This window comes from Macaca nemestrina, chromosome 6 (genome assembly GCF_043159975.1).
Source record: "Macaca nemestrina isolate mMacNem1 chromosome 6, mMacNem.hap1, whole genome shotgun sequence".
NCBI lineage: Eukaryota > Metazoa > Chordata > Mammalia > Primates > Cercopithecidae > Macaca > Macaca nemestrina.
In genome coordinates this window covers 100,511,817-100,530,467 of record NC_092130.1, presented here as the reverse complement: position 1 = coordinate 100,530,467, position 18,651 = coordinate 100,511,817, and the positions used below count along the sequence as shown (strand labels likewise).

The following is an 18,651-nucleotide window of genomic DNA, read 5'->3' as shown; positions in this document are numbered from 1 at the left end:
TGAAATGAATTATATACCCGAGGATACTTAGGATTCTTTGTAGAAATTTTGAACCACATAGAATAACAATGTATGTTTATAACGCTAAGGCTGGGCACCATGGCTCACTCCTGTAATCCCAGCACATTGGGAGGCTTAAGCTGGAGGACTGAGCTCAGGGGTTGGTTCAAGGCCAGCGTGGGTAACATAGTGAGACCTTGTCTCTACTGAAAATAAATAAAGGTTAAATTTTTTAAAATACAAAATAAAATGCTAAATTGTGGGTCCCTCCTCCCCTCCCCTCCCCTTCCCTTCCCCCCTCCCCTCCCCTTCCCTTCCCCCCTCCCCTCCCCTTCCCTTCCCCCCTCCCCTACCCTTCCCTTCCCCCCTCCCCTCCCCTTCCCTTCCCCCCTCCCCTCCCCTTCCCTTCCCCCCTCCCCTCCCCTTCCCTTCCCCCTCCCCTCCCCTTCCCTTCCCCCTCCCCTCCCCTTCCCTTCCCCCCTCCCCTCCCCTTCTCTCTCTCTCTCTTTCTTTCTTTCTTTCTTTTTTTCTTTCTTTCTTTCCTTCCTGCCTTCCTTCTTTCTCCCTTCCCTTCCCTTCCCTTCCCTCCCCTCCCCTCCCCTCCCCTCCCCTCCCCTTCCCTTCCCTTCCCTTTCTTTTCTTTTCTTTCTTTATTTTTTGAGACAGGGTCTTGCTTTGTCACCCAGGCTGGAATACAGTGGCGCGATCACAGTTTGCTGCAGCCTCCACTTCATGGGCTCAGGTAATCCTGCCTCAGCCCTCCGAGTAGCTGGGACTATAGGCTTGCACCACCACACTCAGTCAATTTTTTGTATTTTTTGTAGAGACGGGGCTTCACCGTGTTGCCCATGCTAGTCTCAAACTCCTGAGCTCAAGGAATTCACTTGCCTTGGCCTCCCAAAGTGCTGGGAGCTACCCCAGCCGGGCATATTTCTATGAATTGATAATTCCTGGTTTTCTGCTTTTCCTTAAAGAGAAATACCCTAAATAATATTCTATTATAGAACAGATTCTGAGCCCTGGTTTTGGGGACTCTTGCCAACCCTCCCTTCAATAGATCCCTCAAATCTGAGCATTTTGTAATTTTGCCAAACTTTCAATTGTTTAATAAAAACTTTAAGAGACCTTTTGAGTCATATTCATCACTTTGTGTTCCATCTCCATAACAAACTGGCACCAAGCAGCCACTCAAATATTTGTTGAACAAATGAATGAATTTTATTTAATACAAAGTGTATGCTGGCCTTGGTGTCTCTGTGTGAAGGTAGCAGGTAAAGAATGGGGGAAATTAAACAGTGACCATGTCAACTCCCTATTGAATGAGGTAGATTTTGGGCTATTTTTACATTGGATTTTGTATGTATTCTTTGGGAAATGGACTCCTAAAGGACCCTTTCATCTCTATACTTCTATTTCAAAATACTCTCTAACAACTTGCTTTCATTCTGCTCCTTGAATCTGTGAATAAGCCTTATTGTATAATTTCCATAGAATGCAATTGCTTTGAACTGTCATCTGATGCTATAAGTGGTATTTTGTGAGTTACTAATACATCAGAAATCTGTGTTCTTCACAATGTCCTCATGTTTTTTGTGATTCAGGCAGCAAGTAAAGATGAACTGTGGAGGTTGCAGTTAATCAAGTTACTTTAAAATGGAAAGAATTTTGAAGCCACTTAAATGACCTGTTTCTTGGGCTTGGCAGTGACAAGTCCCTTCCTGGGCTCACTTAGATTTAGCAGCAGGAGGTACTGGGCAAAGAATAAGAGCTGCAATGTTGACAGACCTTAGTTCCTGGCTCTACCATTGACCCAGCAAATAACCATGGGCAATCTCTTTCCCTTGCTTGACTTTGGTTTCCTCATTTATAGGAAAGAGATAATGCCTATCTTGCAGGGTAATCATGAGAACCACAGAACCACACAGTAACATATAGAAACATCCTTTATAGGCAGTAAAGCCACGTCTTAAGTGAATTATCTTATTAGCTCCATGATGGATCTTTAAATGACAGTGTTATTATCCATGCCAGTCATTCTTATCAGAAGTCCACTACTTAGTAAATATTGAGTAATGCAGAAATATTTGCAGGCAGTCTCTGTGGCCCAGAAGGAGCTGCTTTTGCTGTTAAGATTTTCCCAAGCTCCTAACCTTCTTAGACTTACAGTTTGACAGTAGATTATGAAAGGTATTCTCTCCCACTCAAGGAAGGTGAGGCCGAAGTGTGTGTAGTTAGAAAGTCAGTGGGCCTGGCAGAAGGTCAGAAGGCAAGGAATGGATATGTATAAGGAAGTCCCAATGAGGGTATACATTTTTTATACTTATTACCCTGTGTCTGGTGCTTTGACTCACATGTGGCACATAGAACCTAAGAATTGAACATTAGTTGAGTAAAGTCCACAGAATGGTGCTATCTTTGCTCCATTAATGATCATACTCTTATTGAGTGTAAATAATCAAATAAAATTACCCCACAGAGATATTTTGGAGCCCTTTTGGAGCCTTTTGGAGCCTTTCCTGATAAGATATTTTATTTGTTCATCATATATTTTTACAGAGCATGCAGCCTGTGCTGGGAGGTATGCTGGGCACCATGAGGACACAAATATGTCTTCTAGGAGTTTACTGTTAACTAAAGTGGGATAGGAGGGCATTTTGAGCTGAGACAATCAGGAAGACTTTGGGAAGAAAAGGGCCCACTGGGTCAAGCCTGGAAGATAGGTAGGATCCTACTAGATGGGGTCAGTATGTTGCAATTGCAATTTAAAGCTTTGTGGGTGTGTATTTTAATTCACACATTAAGTAAAATGTCCCTTATGAACTGTCCTGGGCTTTTGCAATCTTGCATGGTTTGTGGAGGCAGTTGTGGACAGAGGCTGAGGGACCGGGTTCTGCTGGGGCTTCTGTCTCCTGCTCGGGGGTTGGTTGAGGCTGGAAGGGTGCAGCAGCGTAAGAAAGATGGGGAGAGCACCGCCTTTTTAATGTGACCCCAGTGCCTATTATTCCAAGTTGGGGATGGTATGACGAGCACAGGGGCTCCCACTAGGAATTTTATTTTGGATCCAAGCCTTAGTGTTTCTGGTGTACTATAAAATGAAAACATCCTGTCAGAAATGGGAAAGTCTTTAAGCTGACATTAAAAAGAGAAACTGGGAATCATGAGGTATCTTGGGGATTAACTGTTCAGAACAGTAGAGATGGAGGATTAGGTGATGGTATGTGAGTGTGGCAGGTATCATTTAAGAAAACACAGGAAAAGAAAATTATAAATTTTTTTTGAGACGGAGTCTCATACTGTCACCTAGACGAGTGCAGTGGTGCTATCTCAGCTCACTGCAACTTCCGCCTCCTGGGCTGAAGCGGTTCTCCTACCTGAGCCTTCTGAGTAACTGGGATTACAGGGTGCGCACCACCACGCCTGGTTAATTTTTGTATTTTTAGTAGAGATGGGGTTTTACCATGTTGCGCAGGCTGGTCTCAAACTCCTGACTCAGGTGATCTACCTGCCTCGACCTCCCACAATACTGGGATTATAGGCGTGAGCCACTGTGCCTGGCCTAAAAATTATAATTTTTAAAGTCTATTCATTATGCAGTAATGATGAGCTCACTTAGTGAGGATTCCCTGGAAGGTAGTTTTTCTGTACACGTAGAGTGCTATCTGTGTGCAAGGAGCCCTGACAAATTAGAAGGAGACATGAAGATGATCAAAACCTTCCTCTAAGGATCCCCTAGTTTGGAGAGACAGACAGACTGATGTATAGTGGGGGGCTTTTCTGATGAGTGATGTAATAAAAATGTGAATTAAAGTGCCAAAGAGAGCCAATGGATTTAGATTCAGAGGTCCATGGAATTTTGCCTGAGATGATGTGAAAGCCACCACCTGCAGAAGGTGGGAGAATGGCTTTCCAGGCAGAGAGAAGGGTAGAGCAGAAGCACTCAGTGTTGGAGGGAGTGGTGTGGTCCTGGAACACGGAGCTGCCTGGGAGTGGTGGCTAACGTGTGGGCTTCCTGGATAGGGGGAGATGCAAAGTGTTCTAGCACCTTGTTCTGTAGGAAATGGGGGAGCCATCAAAAGTTTTGAGAGGGGGAGTAATAAGGAAGACGCTTCTGTTGGCCATGGGGAGAATGAGTGGAAGACGGGTAGTGGTTGAGTGACTAGACCTGTTCTGAGAGTTTATGGGAGAGACATTAAGACCTGGACTCTCTCAGTGGAGGTGCAGAAGAAGATTGAGAGCTTCGGTACTTTTCAGAAATGTGAGGGATCATTTTTAAAGTTTAGATTGGACTGAGTTTATTAAAGAAAAAGAAAATGTTTTTGACAGATGTCAATCTTTGTTGAAACACGTTGGTATCAGTGCTGTGGGGTGAGGTCTCCATGTTCAAGGAATGGAGCCACAATGGAAAATTGGGAGTGGTAGGAAGGGGGATGGGAACAAGGATGAGGACATTCATGGAAACTTCTGCCCCTTTGCACACTTCTTTTTTTTTTTTTTTTTTTTTTTTCCTGAGACTGAGTCTAACTGTATTGCCCAGGCTGGAGTACAGTGGCGCAATCTTGGCTCACTGCAACCTTCACCTCCCAGGTTCAAGCAATTCTCCTGATTCTCCTGCCTCAGCCTCTCAAGTAGCTGAGACTACAGGCACCCGCCACCACACCTGGCTAGTTTTTTGTATTTTTAGTAGAGACGGGGTTTCACTGTGTTAGCCAGGATGGTCTCAATCTCCTGACCTCATGATCCACCCGCCTCAGCCTCCCCAAGTGCTGGGATTACAGGCGTGAGCCACCGCACCTGGCCTTGATTCACTTGTTAGAAATAATACTGTAAAAATACAAAAAACTAGCCAAGTATGGTGGCATGTGCCTGTAGTCCCAGCTACTCAGGAGGCTGAGGTGAGAAGATTGCTTGAGCCCAGGAGGCTGAAGTTGCAGTAAGTCATGATGGCACCACTGCAATCCAGCCTGGGTGACAGTGCCAGTTCCTGTCTCAAAAAAACAAAAATAAGAAAGGAAAAGAAATAATATTGTAAAATCCCAAGGCAAATCTCTCTCTTTGCCTGATGTTTCAATACTCCTGTCTCTGAATGTTCAGCTGCATATGAGTTTTTTCTGGTTGATTGTCTCTGGTGTTCAATGAAGACTGCCTTTGTAAATCACATGTTGTTATCCTCTATTTCTAGCTATTGTGGACGATGAAAGGCTCTCTGCAGAGGAGATGGATGAGAGGAGGCGGCAGAACATTGCTTATGAATATCTGTGCCACTTAGAGGAAGCCAAAAGGTAAGATCCAGACTTAGTCTATTTGTGCACCATCTCTTGGAGATAAGCTTTGTGATAAGGGCATGGGATTTTATGACCAGAGGGTTCTGAAATGGGCCAGCAATTCTAAAGAGCTGTCATAGTTAGAGATGGCCAGGGAGAGAGTCTTGCCTGCACTCAGTGATTTAGATTTGGCCAAACCTCCCGTGCCAGGAGACCAGTGGGCTAGGGGTGACCCCTCCACACTCTGCTCTAACCCTGAGTCACAGTTGGGTGTACATCACACTCCTATGCATATGCTACATAGTTCTAATAACTCATTTGCAGTCTTGTTGGCAGCAGGATAATGGGAGAAGAAGCATCTGTTTCTTGCAAATGGTTGGGCAGGGTTGAGAAAAAGTTGATGCCACAGCCAAAGCTGAAGCACTTTGGCTTAAAGTTTAAGCACTATTCCTTTCGCTTCCTCAGAGCCTCCCGGGAAATCACTGGGCCAACCATAAATGGTTTCAAATTCTTCATCTCACTGGCTTGAATGTAGAGGAGCAACAATGACTTAAATCAACTTCGTTTTTCCCCAGAGCTTCCTTGGGTCTTTTCCCCACTCCCAGCCCAATGATGATAAATGCCCAGCAGGACAGTGGCATATCAGACTGAAGTCCATCAGTCCCTAAGTAGGTTTATGACAGCAATCTCCTCTTTAAACCATGGGTGTGTGGCCACTTAGGGTATGTTGTCTCTAAAATCACATTGACTCTTTTAGACTTTTTAGATTAAATAAATGTTGCGTTCTCCAAGGAGAAAGTGAAGATAAAGAGTCCTAAGTGCAAATACTTTCCGCATGAGAGGAATCAGAGAACTTTGTCCTTTGTGGGGTGAATACTACAGAGTTCATATGCCATGAGTTAGGGTTTGATTGAATGCTTTATGCCTTGATGGAGCAACAGTATTGTTCCCTGGACAAAGATATGTTCCAGCCCTCTTAGCTATATAGAAATAAATACTTGGTTAAATGGTCTCTGGTGTTAATTATCTCTGATCACTGATAAATGGCTATCTACAGAACTAGAATGATGAGGTTTTTGATCAGTATTTTGCAGAACATTTGGTGACACATGCCCTAATTTGACATCCAAATTGCTTTCAAGGGGTTTCTCAGAGTTGTTTAATATTTTAATAGTGTCACATAACTTTCTTTAGGCTCTAAAAACCAAGTTTTAAAGATTGTTTAACATGTCTGTGAAGTCTACAGTTAGGTTGCAGGATGCTAGCGATTCACTATCAGTCTAAGATCGTTAAAAACATGCTTTTAGTCAAGTTGTTGCAAAAAAGTTAGATAAAGAGATTAATTCATAGGCATTGAGAAGAAGTGGTCTCAACCACTCCTGAGGCTAAGGTGGGAGGATCGCTTGAGCCTAGGAGGTGGAGGTTGAAGTGAGCTGAGATCGGGCTGCTGCATTCCAGCCTGGGTGGCAGAGTGAGATGCTGCCTTAAAAAAAAAAAAAAAAAAAGAGACAGAGAGAGAAAGAAAAGAAAAAAAAGTATATACTTTCAGTGAATAAGTTCAAGGAGATGGTAGAAAAACTTACTTTTCTATTGTTACTCACTCTATGTTCTGTTTTTGCTTCCTGTTTTTAACAAGTGGGAAGGGGTGTCATGTAGAGGAAAATGATACGTGATTGGGAGTTGGTTTACCTAACTTCCTGGTCCCAGCTCCACCACTTACACAAGCAGTTTGACTTTCCACAGACCATTTAACCTGTGGGAAGTTCAATTTGTCCCTCTGTAAATGAGACAATAAAGATGATGTTACTTATTGCCCTACTTATTCATGGATTCAAGGATTTTTAAAAAATCATTTAAAGAAGGTGTAAGTATTCTGTACCCTATAGTGCCAGTCAGGTTTCTGGTGATAACATAAGCAAAGTTTTCTCCTCAGTATATTGAAATGGTATAAATGTAGCTTGAAAGCTTGTCACCTTCTCTAGTATTTTTGAAATTCTGTAGTTGAATTTTGTTCAGAAAGTCAGCATAAGAATTATTTCAGATTCTTTGAGGAAAACTTTCCTTGGAATAGTTTCATGAAAATAATTATCAAAATGTACAATTTTTCCTCTAAGATGGCTTTTAATAAATTTATTTGATAAGAGCATATTAGATGTAGTATATATTTGTGAATTATTAAGACACCAATAGTTTTTTCTTTTTTTTTTTTTTCTGAGATGGAGTCTCACTCTGTCGCCCAGGCTAGAGTGCAGTGGCGGGATCTCAGCTCACTGCAACCTTCGCCTCCTGGGTTCAAGTTATTCTCCTTCCTCAGCCTCCCAAGTAGCTGGGATTACAGGTGCCCACCACAACACCTGGCTAATTTTTGTATTTTTAGTAGAGGTGGGGTTTCACCATGTTGGCCAGGCTGGTCTTGAACTCCTGACCTCAAGTGATCTGCCCACCTTGGCCTCCCGCAGTGCTGGAATGACAGGCTTGAGCCACTGCGCCTGGCCAAGACACAAATACTTTGAAAGAAGCTGATTTTTTGTCATTGATTATATAAAAATTTGTGGCTACTACTAGACATATAGTTGTGCTGATTTAAGAAAGCATAGTGTACAGAAAACTCATGGTCTTGAACACAAGAAATATAGGAAAGGGTGAATTCGTCTTGCTTGAAAAGATTATTTGAGAGAATTTATTGCATGATTCTTTTAAAGTATTAGTACCTTTGGAATTTGTAATATTGGGTTTATTATAATGCACATATGTGTGTTCACATGAGTGGAGTTGGCTTAGAATATTGAGTTTCTACTAAATTGTATGCTTGTACTATATATATTCATCTAGGAAGTGTTTCTTGTTTCTGATTTCAGTTGAAATGACTTTATTGCATTTTGATTAAAAATGTATTGGTTCTGTCTTTGCACCTGTTTTTCTTTCTGGAGGTGAGAATTGGAAGGTATCTAGTTTGTATATCCTGTAACTTAGGATTTTTACAAATTGAGAATTACAATATTCCAGTATATCTTCAATTTTGGTTTTATTAATTTCAAAATTCTATAATAAATCAGGCCATTTAAAAGTTCTTTATTCAGAGGGGGCATCACTACCAACATTACAGAAATACAAAGGATTATACAGGAATACTGTGAACAATTACATGTCAATGAAAACTTAGAAGAAACTGACAAATTCGTAGAAAGACAAACTACTAAAAGTGACTCAATAGGAGATTTAAAAATCTGAAAAGAACTAACATAAAAAAACAGAATGAGACTTATAATAAGTGAAGAGTCTGACTTAGAAATCAGAAAACTTCCCACAAACCCAGATAACTTCACAGTAGAATTCTGCCAAATGTTTAAAGAAGAATTAATAGCAGTCCTTGCAAACTCTTCCAAAAAATACGAAAAGAGAAAACATTTTCCAATTCATTCTTCTGAGGCCTGCATTACCATAATACCAAAACCAGATAGTCATCTCAAGAAAACTAAAGACCAATATCTCTTATGAATACAAATGCAAAAATCCTTAACGAAATACTAGCAAATCAAATCCAGCAACATCTAAAATATGTTTAATGCCATCAAGTGAGATTTATCCTAGGAAGCAAGCTTGATTTAAGACCTGAAAATCAATATCATATACCATATTAATGGAAGAAAGGACAGAAGCCACATTGTCATCTCAATATATGCAGGAGACGCATTTGATAAAATCCAGCCCCCTTTCTTGACTTAAAACGTTCAACAAACTAGGAATAGAAGAGAATTTCAACCTGATAAAGGACATCTATGAAAAACCTACAAGTAACACCATGCTCAATGGTGAAATACAGGAATAAGGATGTTTTCTCTTACCACTTCTGTTCAACATTGTACTGGAGATTTTAGCCAGGCAGTTAGGCAATAAAAATAAACAAAATGCATCCAGATTAGAAAGGAAGATGTGAAACTATTTCTAAGGGATGTTATCTGGTTTATAGAAAATCCACAGGAATCTACTAAAAAACAGAACAGAAGAAAACACTAAAGAAACCCCACCAGAATGAGTCCATCATGGTTGTAGGATACTAGGGGAATGTGTAAAAGTTTCATTTCTTGACACTAGCAATAAGCAATCTGAAAATGAAATTAAGAAAGCAATTCAATATATGATAGCATTAAAAACAATAAAATTCTTAGGAATAAAATTAACAAAAGAAGTACAAGACTTGAACACTGAAAAGTACAACACATCGAAAATTTTAAAACTCTTAAATAGAAGGAAAGACATCTCATGTTCATGGATTGGAAAATAGCATTAAGAAAACAACGGTCCCAAATTGTTACAGATTCAATGCAGTTTCTAGAAAAATCCCAGTTTCTTTGTTTGAATCAGTTTCTTTGTTTTAATGGAGAAATTGAAAAGCTGATTCTAAAATTTATATGGTGGCCAGGCCTGGTGGCTCATGCTTATCTTCCAGCACTTTGGGAGGCTGAGATGGGAGGATTGCTTGAGGCCAGGAGTTTGAGACCAGCCTAGGTAATGTAGCGAAACCCTGTCTCTGCAAAAAAAAAAAAAAAAAAATTAATTAACTAGATGGGTGGCATGCACCAGTAGACCTAGCTACTCTGGAGGCTGAGGCATAAAGATCACTCAGGAGGCTGAGGATGCAGTGAGTTATGATCACACCCCTGCACTCCAGCCTGGGTGACAGAGCAAGACCTTGTCTCAAAAACAAGAACAAAAATAAGGTTTATATGGAAATGCAAGGAATGTGGAATAGTCAAAAGCATCTTGAAAAAGAAATGCAAAATTGGAGGACTCATTTTTCAATTTCAAAACGTACTTACAAAGCCACAGTAATTAAGATAGTGTGGTACTGGCATAAGGATATACATATAGATCAATAGAGTAGATTTGAGAGTCTAGAAATAAACCCTAACACTTCTGGTAAACTGATTTTCATCAGCAAAATAAAGGCAATTCACTGGGAGTGGGAGAAGATACCCTTTTCAACAAAGGATTCTGAGACTACTGAATGTCTACATACAAAAAATGAATTTGGACCTCTGCCTTACACCATATACAAACATTTTCTTAAAATGGATTATTAACCTAAATGTGAGAGCCGCAACTGTAAATCTCTGTAGAAGAAAACAGGAGTAAATCTTTGTAACCTTGGATGTTAGGCATTGGTTTCTGAGCTGTGACACCAAAGCACAAACAATAAAAGAAAAACAGATAAAGTAGACATCATAAAAACTGAAACCTTTTTTGATTCAAGAGATACCATCAATAAAGTGGAAAGACAATCATGTATCTGTTAAAGGTTATATGTATTCAGAATATATAAAGGGTTCTTAATCGGGTGAGGTGGCTCACACCTGTAATCCCAGCACTTTGAAAGGCGAAGTCCAGCAGATCACTTGAGCCCAGCCTGGACAACATGGTGAAACCCCATCTCTACAAAAAAAATAGAAAAATAAGCTGGATGTGGTGGCACATGCCTGTAGTCCCAGCTACTCTGGAGGTTGAGGTGGGAGAATTGCTTGAGCCTGGAAGATGGAGGTTGCAGTGAGCTGAGATCACACTGCACTCTACTCTAGCCTCGGTGACAGAGCAAGACTGTCTCAAAAAAAAAAAAAAAAGGCACTCTTAAATTCTACATAAAGAGTCAATAACCTAATTTTAAAACGGACAAAAGTTCTGAATAGACATTTCTCCAAAGAAGATACACAAGTGATCAATAAGCATATGACAAGGTAATCAACATCGTTAATCATTAGGGAAATATAAATCAAAACCAAGATGAGATGTTACTTCATACCCATCAGGGTGGCTATAATCAAAGATGAACGATAACAAATCATAGAGAAATTGAAACTCATACATTGCTGGACATATTGTAAAATGGTGCAGCTACTTTAGAAAATAGTCTGGCAACTCTTTAAAAAATTAAACATAGAATTACCATATGACCCAGCAATTCTCCCAGGTATATACATATGAAAATTGAAAATCTATGCCCATACAAAAATTTGTACTCAAATGTTCAAATAATCATTATTTATAATGACAAAAAGCAGAAACAATTCAAATGTCTACACACTGATAAATGGTGATGTATCCATACAATGACATATTTTTCAGCTATAAAAAAGAATGACGTACTGATACATACTACAACATGATGAACCTTAAAAACATGTTGAGTGAAAGAAGCTAGACACAAAAGGCCACCTATTATATGAAATGTCCAGAATAGACAAATCCATAGAGACAAAGTAGATTCGTGATTGCCAGGGCGTAGGGGAAGAAGAGAAATGCTAGGTAACTGCTGCTGGGTATGGGATATCATTTTGGGCTGATAAAAATATTCTAAAATTGATTGTGGTGATGGTTCCACAACTCTAAGTATACTAAGAACCACTGGGTTGTACACTTTAAAGGGGAGAATTGTCTGGTATATAAGTTGTATCTTAATAAAGCTATTTATTGAAGTTCCTTACACTGGCTTGGAGAGGTCCTTAGGAAGCTGTTAAATAAGATCAGTTGGTATTAGCAGATACATTGCATACAGAAGGTACCCCTAAGATACACAAGGTGTCTAAATACTGTGTGTGTTTTACAGATATTTATTGAGCATCCTCTGTGTGTAAACAAGGAGGGTTGTTTTGGGAGATGGAGTTCAGACAACGAATAATGCTGCTCTCAGAAAAGCTCGCCATTTGGTTGAACTTTTAACTCAAGAGGTTAAAGTTATTTTTTCCTTCAATTATGTTTGCTCTGTTAATCTCTCTGTGTATGTGTATCATATCCATATCCAGCCATCATCCTCCTAAACTGCTCTCGTATGTTCACCATTCTATCCCACCACTGCTAGCCCACCGAAGGATTCCAGCATCTCTTGTGAGACTACGGTAGTAGCCTTTAACTGGTTTCTTCATGTGTCTCTGGCCTCCTTCAGTCCATTTTCTGTCTTAGTCAGATAAATCTTTTCAAAACTCTGAGCATACTCCTTTACAGGGCCTCATAGGCTCTGCATAGTCCTGTTCAGCCTCTTTAGTTTTACATTGCGCCACACTGCTCTGTGCTTCAACCACATTGATCTATTTTACCTCCCTGTTCCCTCCTGCACAGGACCTTGCCATGTGCTGTTCCCTTTTCATATTCCTCTTTATCTAGTCAGACTTACTTCCTCTTCATATTGCAGCTCACTTTTTGAGGGAATCCTTTTCTGACTTCCACATCCAGGTCAAACTCACCAATTAGAAGGCCTTTTGACATCATATCTATTGCATGTTTGAATGAATAACGTAACGCCCAGTGTTGGATCAGTATCATTTGCTACTAATGAGGTTTGATTATGCTGTTTTCTGTACATTTTGGATGCTAGAGGTAACAAGGAGGATATGAATCAGACTCATGGTAGACAGCTGGACTGCCAGCCTAGAGGTAATCTTTGTTTCACTGGAAAATCCTATATTGCAGTTAGATGAATGCAAGTACTTCCTGACAGGTTTGTGACCCAGTAGGTTATGAAGTTGGGAATTCCAGACAACTTAATAAGCCATGATACCACAGTGAACTAGAAAATATCCAGAAAGGCATATAGAGTATTGCTTAATGAATGAATGAAGAAAGAGGACTCAAAAAATGAATTTTTTTTGTTTGTTTTTTTGAGTCTGAGTGTCACTCTGTTGCTCAGGCTGGAATGCAGTGCAGTGGCAAGATCTCGGCTCACCGTAACCTCCACCTCCTAGGTTCAAACGATTATTTCTCCTTCCTCAGCCTCCCAAGTAGCTGGGATTACAGGAGTATGCCACCATGCCCAGCTAATTTTTATATTTTTGTAGAGATGGGGTCTCGCCATGTTGGCCAGGCTGCTCTCGAACTCTTGGCCTCAAGTGGTCCGCACGCATCGGCCTCCCAAAATGCTGGGATTACAGGTGTGAGCCACCACTCCTGGCCTCAAAAAACTAATATTGATGATGATGAATGAAATATTAAACAGTCTTATTTTTAGGACCAAAAAGAAGTAATTTGGCTCTTTACCGAAATTACTTCACCCTACAGACTGAAGGATTCAGATGTGGAGAGCGAATCAATTCTGTTGGGAGGCAAAGGATGTCTTGTATGTGTATTAGTTACCTATGACTGCATAACAAGTTATTCTAAAACTTAACAGCTTAAAACAATAAACATTTATCTTGGAATTTTTGAGGGTCAGAAATCTGTCATTGCCTAACTGGGTCCTCTGGTTTTGGGTCTCTCACAAAGCTGCAGTCATCTCACGGTTCATGTGGGGCACACCCACTTCCAAGCCACCCAGTGACACTGGCAGGATTCAGTTTCTGACAGGTTTTTGGACTGGAGAGATCTCAGTTCCTTGCTGCTGTTGGCCAGAGTCTTCCCTCAGTTGCTCACCACTTGGAACCTCTTACACATGGAAACTTACACATGGCAACTGGCTTCCATCAGAGTAGGCAATTGACAGAAGAAGATGGAAGCTGCAATCTTTTTGCAACCTATTCTCAGCAGTGACATCCATCATTTTTGCTGCATCCTATTCATTAGAATCGAGTTACTAAGTCAAGACCATGCTCATGGGGAAGAGTTTTCCACAGGGGATGAATTCAGAGGGATGGGGATGACTGGGAACCACCTTAGAAACTGCCTTGCAGAGTGTCTTCATAGGCTTTTGAAATTGACCCCAGAAAGGGAATTTGAGGATAAAATTATTTTTGTTACTATTAAAAACTCAATCAGAAATTGAATCCTTCCTGATCTGAATGCTTATGGTTCTAAGCTTATTGCTGCCTTGATTGTTTTTTGTTGGCTTGTTTTTTTGTCTTTAATTTTAAGGGTCTTGCTGTGTTGCCAGGCTGGATTCAAACTCCTGGGCTCAAACAATCCTCCAGCTTCAGCCTCCCAAGTAGCTGAGGCTACAGGTGCTTGCCACCGCGCCTGGCAACTGCCTTGATTTTTTTGAATTGTGAGCTGTTTTAAACTAAGCCTTTTCATTTCTCTGTCATTTAAAATAATGCTAAATGGACTTTTTAGGTTTCCTTTTCAAGTAGGCCCTCAAAGCTAACTTTATAGCTTTTTTGCTGTGGGGCTTTTGCTGAAATGAGACTGTGCAGACAGGTCTGCTACTAATATGGGCTTTGAAAGGTCCTCTCTGATGCCAGAAATCCCACTATTTAAATTAAATTAAAGGAGTAACTTTTCCAAAAGAATTAGGACTGCTGAGTAGATTTTATATTAATCTGCCTAAAATTTATTCAAATAATGAAAATGAATCTGTTTTATGAAATTCAGTCTTTTAGTGTTTAGGACAACTATGCAAAAATGTAAGATGGAGAATTCTTTTTGGATAAACTCTAGGTTGAGGAACTTAATCCAATCGGAGCTATTGTAAAGGTCAGAAAACAGGAGAGGGAATCTTGGCAAGGAATGGAGATGGAGTTTGCAAATTGCAGCTTGAGCAAATAGTTATGAATGGGGCTGCTATTGTGTCTCCCAAGGAAAGTTCCTGTAGTATTATATTCCTTTTTTAAGGAAAGAAAATGCACAGAAATCTTTTGCTGTGCTTCCTTTTTCTGCCCCACCTCTGGAAATAAACTAACCAAAAAGAAAAAGAAAAAAGCAAAGAAAGAAAAAAAAAAACCCTCCCCTTGGTGATAGGCTTGTTTAGAACTATTACCTTCAAAAGTCTCTTTATGTGAGCCAAGCCATTGGCTGCATTGGTGAGTCTGGGACAGTTTTATATGTGCCCTGGAAAGAAAACAAAACATGGGTGTGATTCTTTTTGTGTTAGTGTTTACAACTCAGATACCAAAAGAACACCTTGTTGATTAAATCGAGTCTCAAGCTCTGGCCTTACCTAGTGGTGAGTTAGAAAATCAGATTTCAAAGAAGTGCTTCAAATGTTTAAGCAAGTGAAAGCCATGAGTTGCTTAACACTGAATATTCATGATTAGTTTAAAAAAAAAAAAAAGAATCTTCTGACCGGGGAATACTTTAGAGAATGCAATGGATTTCCTCTGCATGCTTGGACCTCACTATCCTTATTCCTAGGGCATACCCATGGATAAGCAATGCTAATAAGAACTTGGAATTTCCAGGGAAATATTTTTCTTTGTTGCTCTACACACAAAATAGTAATGAAATTTTTAAGAATTCTTAATTGCATTTTCAAAACATAAATAGTTTTCATGTTTCCACTGTAACTCTCCATTCCCCCCTTCCCTCCCTTGTTCTCTCCCTGGCTCTGACCTCACCTCTGCTTTCCACAGGGAGAAAGATGAAGTGCTTGGTTGTTCCATGCAACAGCTGGTGGGGCAGAGGGTACAGTGGGCTGAGAGCAGGGACCCTCTTGCAAGTCTGGCACCTGGTTGGGGGCGGGGCCTGCTTGGGGCTGCTTTCCAAGGAGCTTGCTTCAGAAGCCCTGTGCCAGCGAGGCAGAGATCAGGGCCTGGCACATCCCAATGGCAGGGAGAGAGGAACTTGTGAGGAGCCCAGACTTGTCCAGGGTAGCCTGGCAGAGTTGGAGAGGTGGTCTTAACAAAGTGATCTCCATGGCACAGGAATAGACTTGATCCCAGCCAGCCGTACCTGCCAATGAGTGGCACTTGTAGTTGGGGCCTCAGAGAGGTGTTGGTGCTGAGGGCCAGCTGGCAGTGACCAGGGATTATGCTGTGGAGCTAGTATGGAAGGAACACTTATTAAGGATATAAAGGAAAAAGCTACAGAACTTGGCAGGGGTCTGGATTTGGGCAGCAGAGGAGGACACTGGGAGGTCAGATGCCCTGGGGCAGATCAAGGCATTGCTTATCTGACTCAGTGGGACACATTTCGTGTTCTCTGTCTGCAAAGCCGAGGCTTGGGCATACAGTAGGTGGAAAAAGTTTTTTGTTTTTAGTTTCACATAATGTACTAGTTTTGGATGTATGTTGGACAGGTGCCAATCAGGTATGTTCTGACAGATGAAAGTATAACTTTTCACAGTGCTGGTATTTTAAAATACAAACAATCGGCATTAATCATCTCCAGCCAAAGACAAGTTGAGCAACTGATATTTGATCCCAAAGTTTATATTTGTTTCTCAGGATCTTCAAAGTTAGAAACCTGGGACAGGTTTGGAATTTTCCACGGTTGCAAATGTACTTTACTCACAAGGATTATCACACAAGTGTCTACTCACCAGGCATGGTGCTGTAAGCATTCAACCCACATGGTCTCAATTCTCACAACCACCCTGTGGGAAGGAGCATTATCCCCATTTGATAGATGGAAAAACCAAGTCTTGGAAAAACTTACGTAATTTATTCAGTATCACAGCCAACAGGCGACAGCAACAGTGTTACAACCTAGGTCTTTCTGACTTCAAAGACTATGCTTAACAACTATAACATGCTGTCCCATTTCTTTATTTCTTAATGTGTTTTGATTATGTCTTCCTTGTAAGTCCAAGACATGGTCTTGGTTTTTAGGTTCTATATGGGCTAGTTCTAGTTCTAGCTCTTGATCAATAAATTCTCACTTAAGCTTTGGTGGAATTAGCACAATATAGCCATCCATTGGCTATATATGGCTTTGGTGGAATTAGCACAATATAGCCATCCATTGGCTATATATGACGATATATTGTTTTCTTTTCCTTTCTCTTTTTTTTCCTGTGAACTGTTTCTATTTTGTTTTAACTGGTACTATTATAAGTGGTTTGTTCTGGGAAGAATTTATATTGTATTTACCTTCTGTTCTTCCTCCCTCTTTCTCCTTCTCTCTTTTGCTCACTTTAGGCTAGCTCTTTCTTGCTCTCTCTTTTTTTAATTAAAATAAAATAGAGATGCAATCTCACTCTGTTGCTTAGGCTGGTCTTGAACTCCTGGCCTCACGCAGTCCTCTCACCTTCGTCTCCCAAAGTGCTGGAATTACAGGCATGAGCTACTGTGCCTATCCTCTTCTTAGGGTATTATTAAGAATTTGTACTTCTCTATGATGTAGACTTTATTCTGTTCCCTTCACCCAGGAAAATTTTGGTGCATATTTATTCTTGGTTAGGCTTCCATACTACATTCAATTCATCAATTATCTTTTTGATTTTGCCACTATTATGACTGTTTTCAAAGAATACTTGGCTTTTTGTTGAAACATCAAAAGGTATGAATAGCAAATAGCACTGAGATCTCTTCCTTCCTGTATGAACCTCCCCACCGGAAGCTGCCTCATGCTGTGATGCTTAAAATTCATAAAACAATATCATTATTCAAGGCATAGAGTGACTCTAGGGAAGCTGGTGGGGGAGAACATTGTACAAGGTTGTCACAGAATGATTTCTTTGTGTCTTCCATTTTTAGGGTAATCATAGAATGTAGAATGATCTTCCATTGCCTTCTCAGTCTGAACACCTTTGTTTTTCTCTAACAGAGCCGAATCCCCATTTTATATATGGGGACACTGAGGCTCAGAAATTTACCTCACTTATCCATGGTGGAGTTAGTGATCGATTTGGGATTAGGATAAAGGTCTTCTGACTGACAGTGCTCTTTAGTTTCATGAGTCTCTATAAATCATGTTGAGTAGTACAAGTAGAAAGCTCAAATGAGTCTCTATAAATCATGTTGAGTAGTAAAAGTAGAAAGCTCAATAAAGAAAATATATAAACATGAATATTAAATGTATTTGGTAAATTCAATTCAGGTTTGCTTTTGGTTAAATGCTGCAAATGGTTTGGGGGAATTAGCCATTCGTATGTTCTTGTCATGGATCTTTCATTTTTGCTGAGAAACTTGAACCCATTTTGGTGCAAAAACAGGAATTCAGGAATTAACATTTCTAGTCATTTTTGCAGTCTCTGTAGTCTATCCTACTTGGCTTAATGTCCCTGGGTTTTTTGTTTGTTTGTTTGTTTGTTTGTTTTTTCCCATCGTGTGATTCATAATACACAGCTTTTCCTGCCTCTGGTATTTCTGAATGCAAGAGTTGAGGCAGCTGTGTCATCTGGGAGAGAGTGACTTAGGGCAGTGATCTCCAAATTCATTTACACCTGCATCAAGGTCACATGGATGCTTGTGTGAGTGCAGGCTTCTCAGGATCACTCCAGAACCTATAAGGCCATCTCTAAGGACAACCTCCGCCTCCCAGGTTCAAGCGATTCTCCTGCCTCAGCCTCTCAAGTAGCTGGGTTCACAGGCATGCATCATCACACCCAGCTACTTTTCTATTTTTAGGAGAGACGGGGTTTCACCATATTCACCATATTGGTCAGGCTGGTCTTGAACTCCTGACCTCAAGTGATCCACCCACCTCAGCCTCCCAAAGTGCTGGGATTACAGGCATGAGCCACTGCCTCCAGCTGAGGTCTGCCTTTGAACAAAGCACTGGAGTACACTTTTAGGCACACTGATGTTTGAGA

At 40.6% G+C, this 18,651-nt stretch overlaps 1 protein-coding gene across 2 annotated transcripts in view; it reads left to right on the top strand.

The window, feature by feature from the left end:
* LOC105475120 (IQ motif containing GTPase activating protein 2) overlaps positions 1–18,651 on the top strand; it is a 310,678-nt gene that overhangs the window by 56,829 nt on the left and 235,198 nt on the right. For both annotated transcript variants that reach the window (XM_011730127.3, XM_024790772.2), the window contains exon 2: positions 5,180–5,279. In XM_011730127.3, the coding sequence (XP_011728429.1) occupies positions 5,180–5,279 (100 nt within the window). The remainder of the gene's footprint in view (positions 1–5,179; positions 5,280–18,651) is intronic.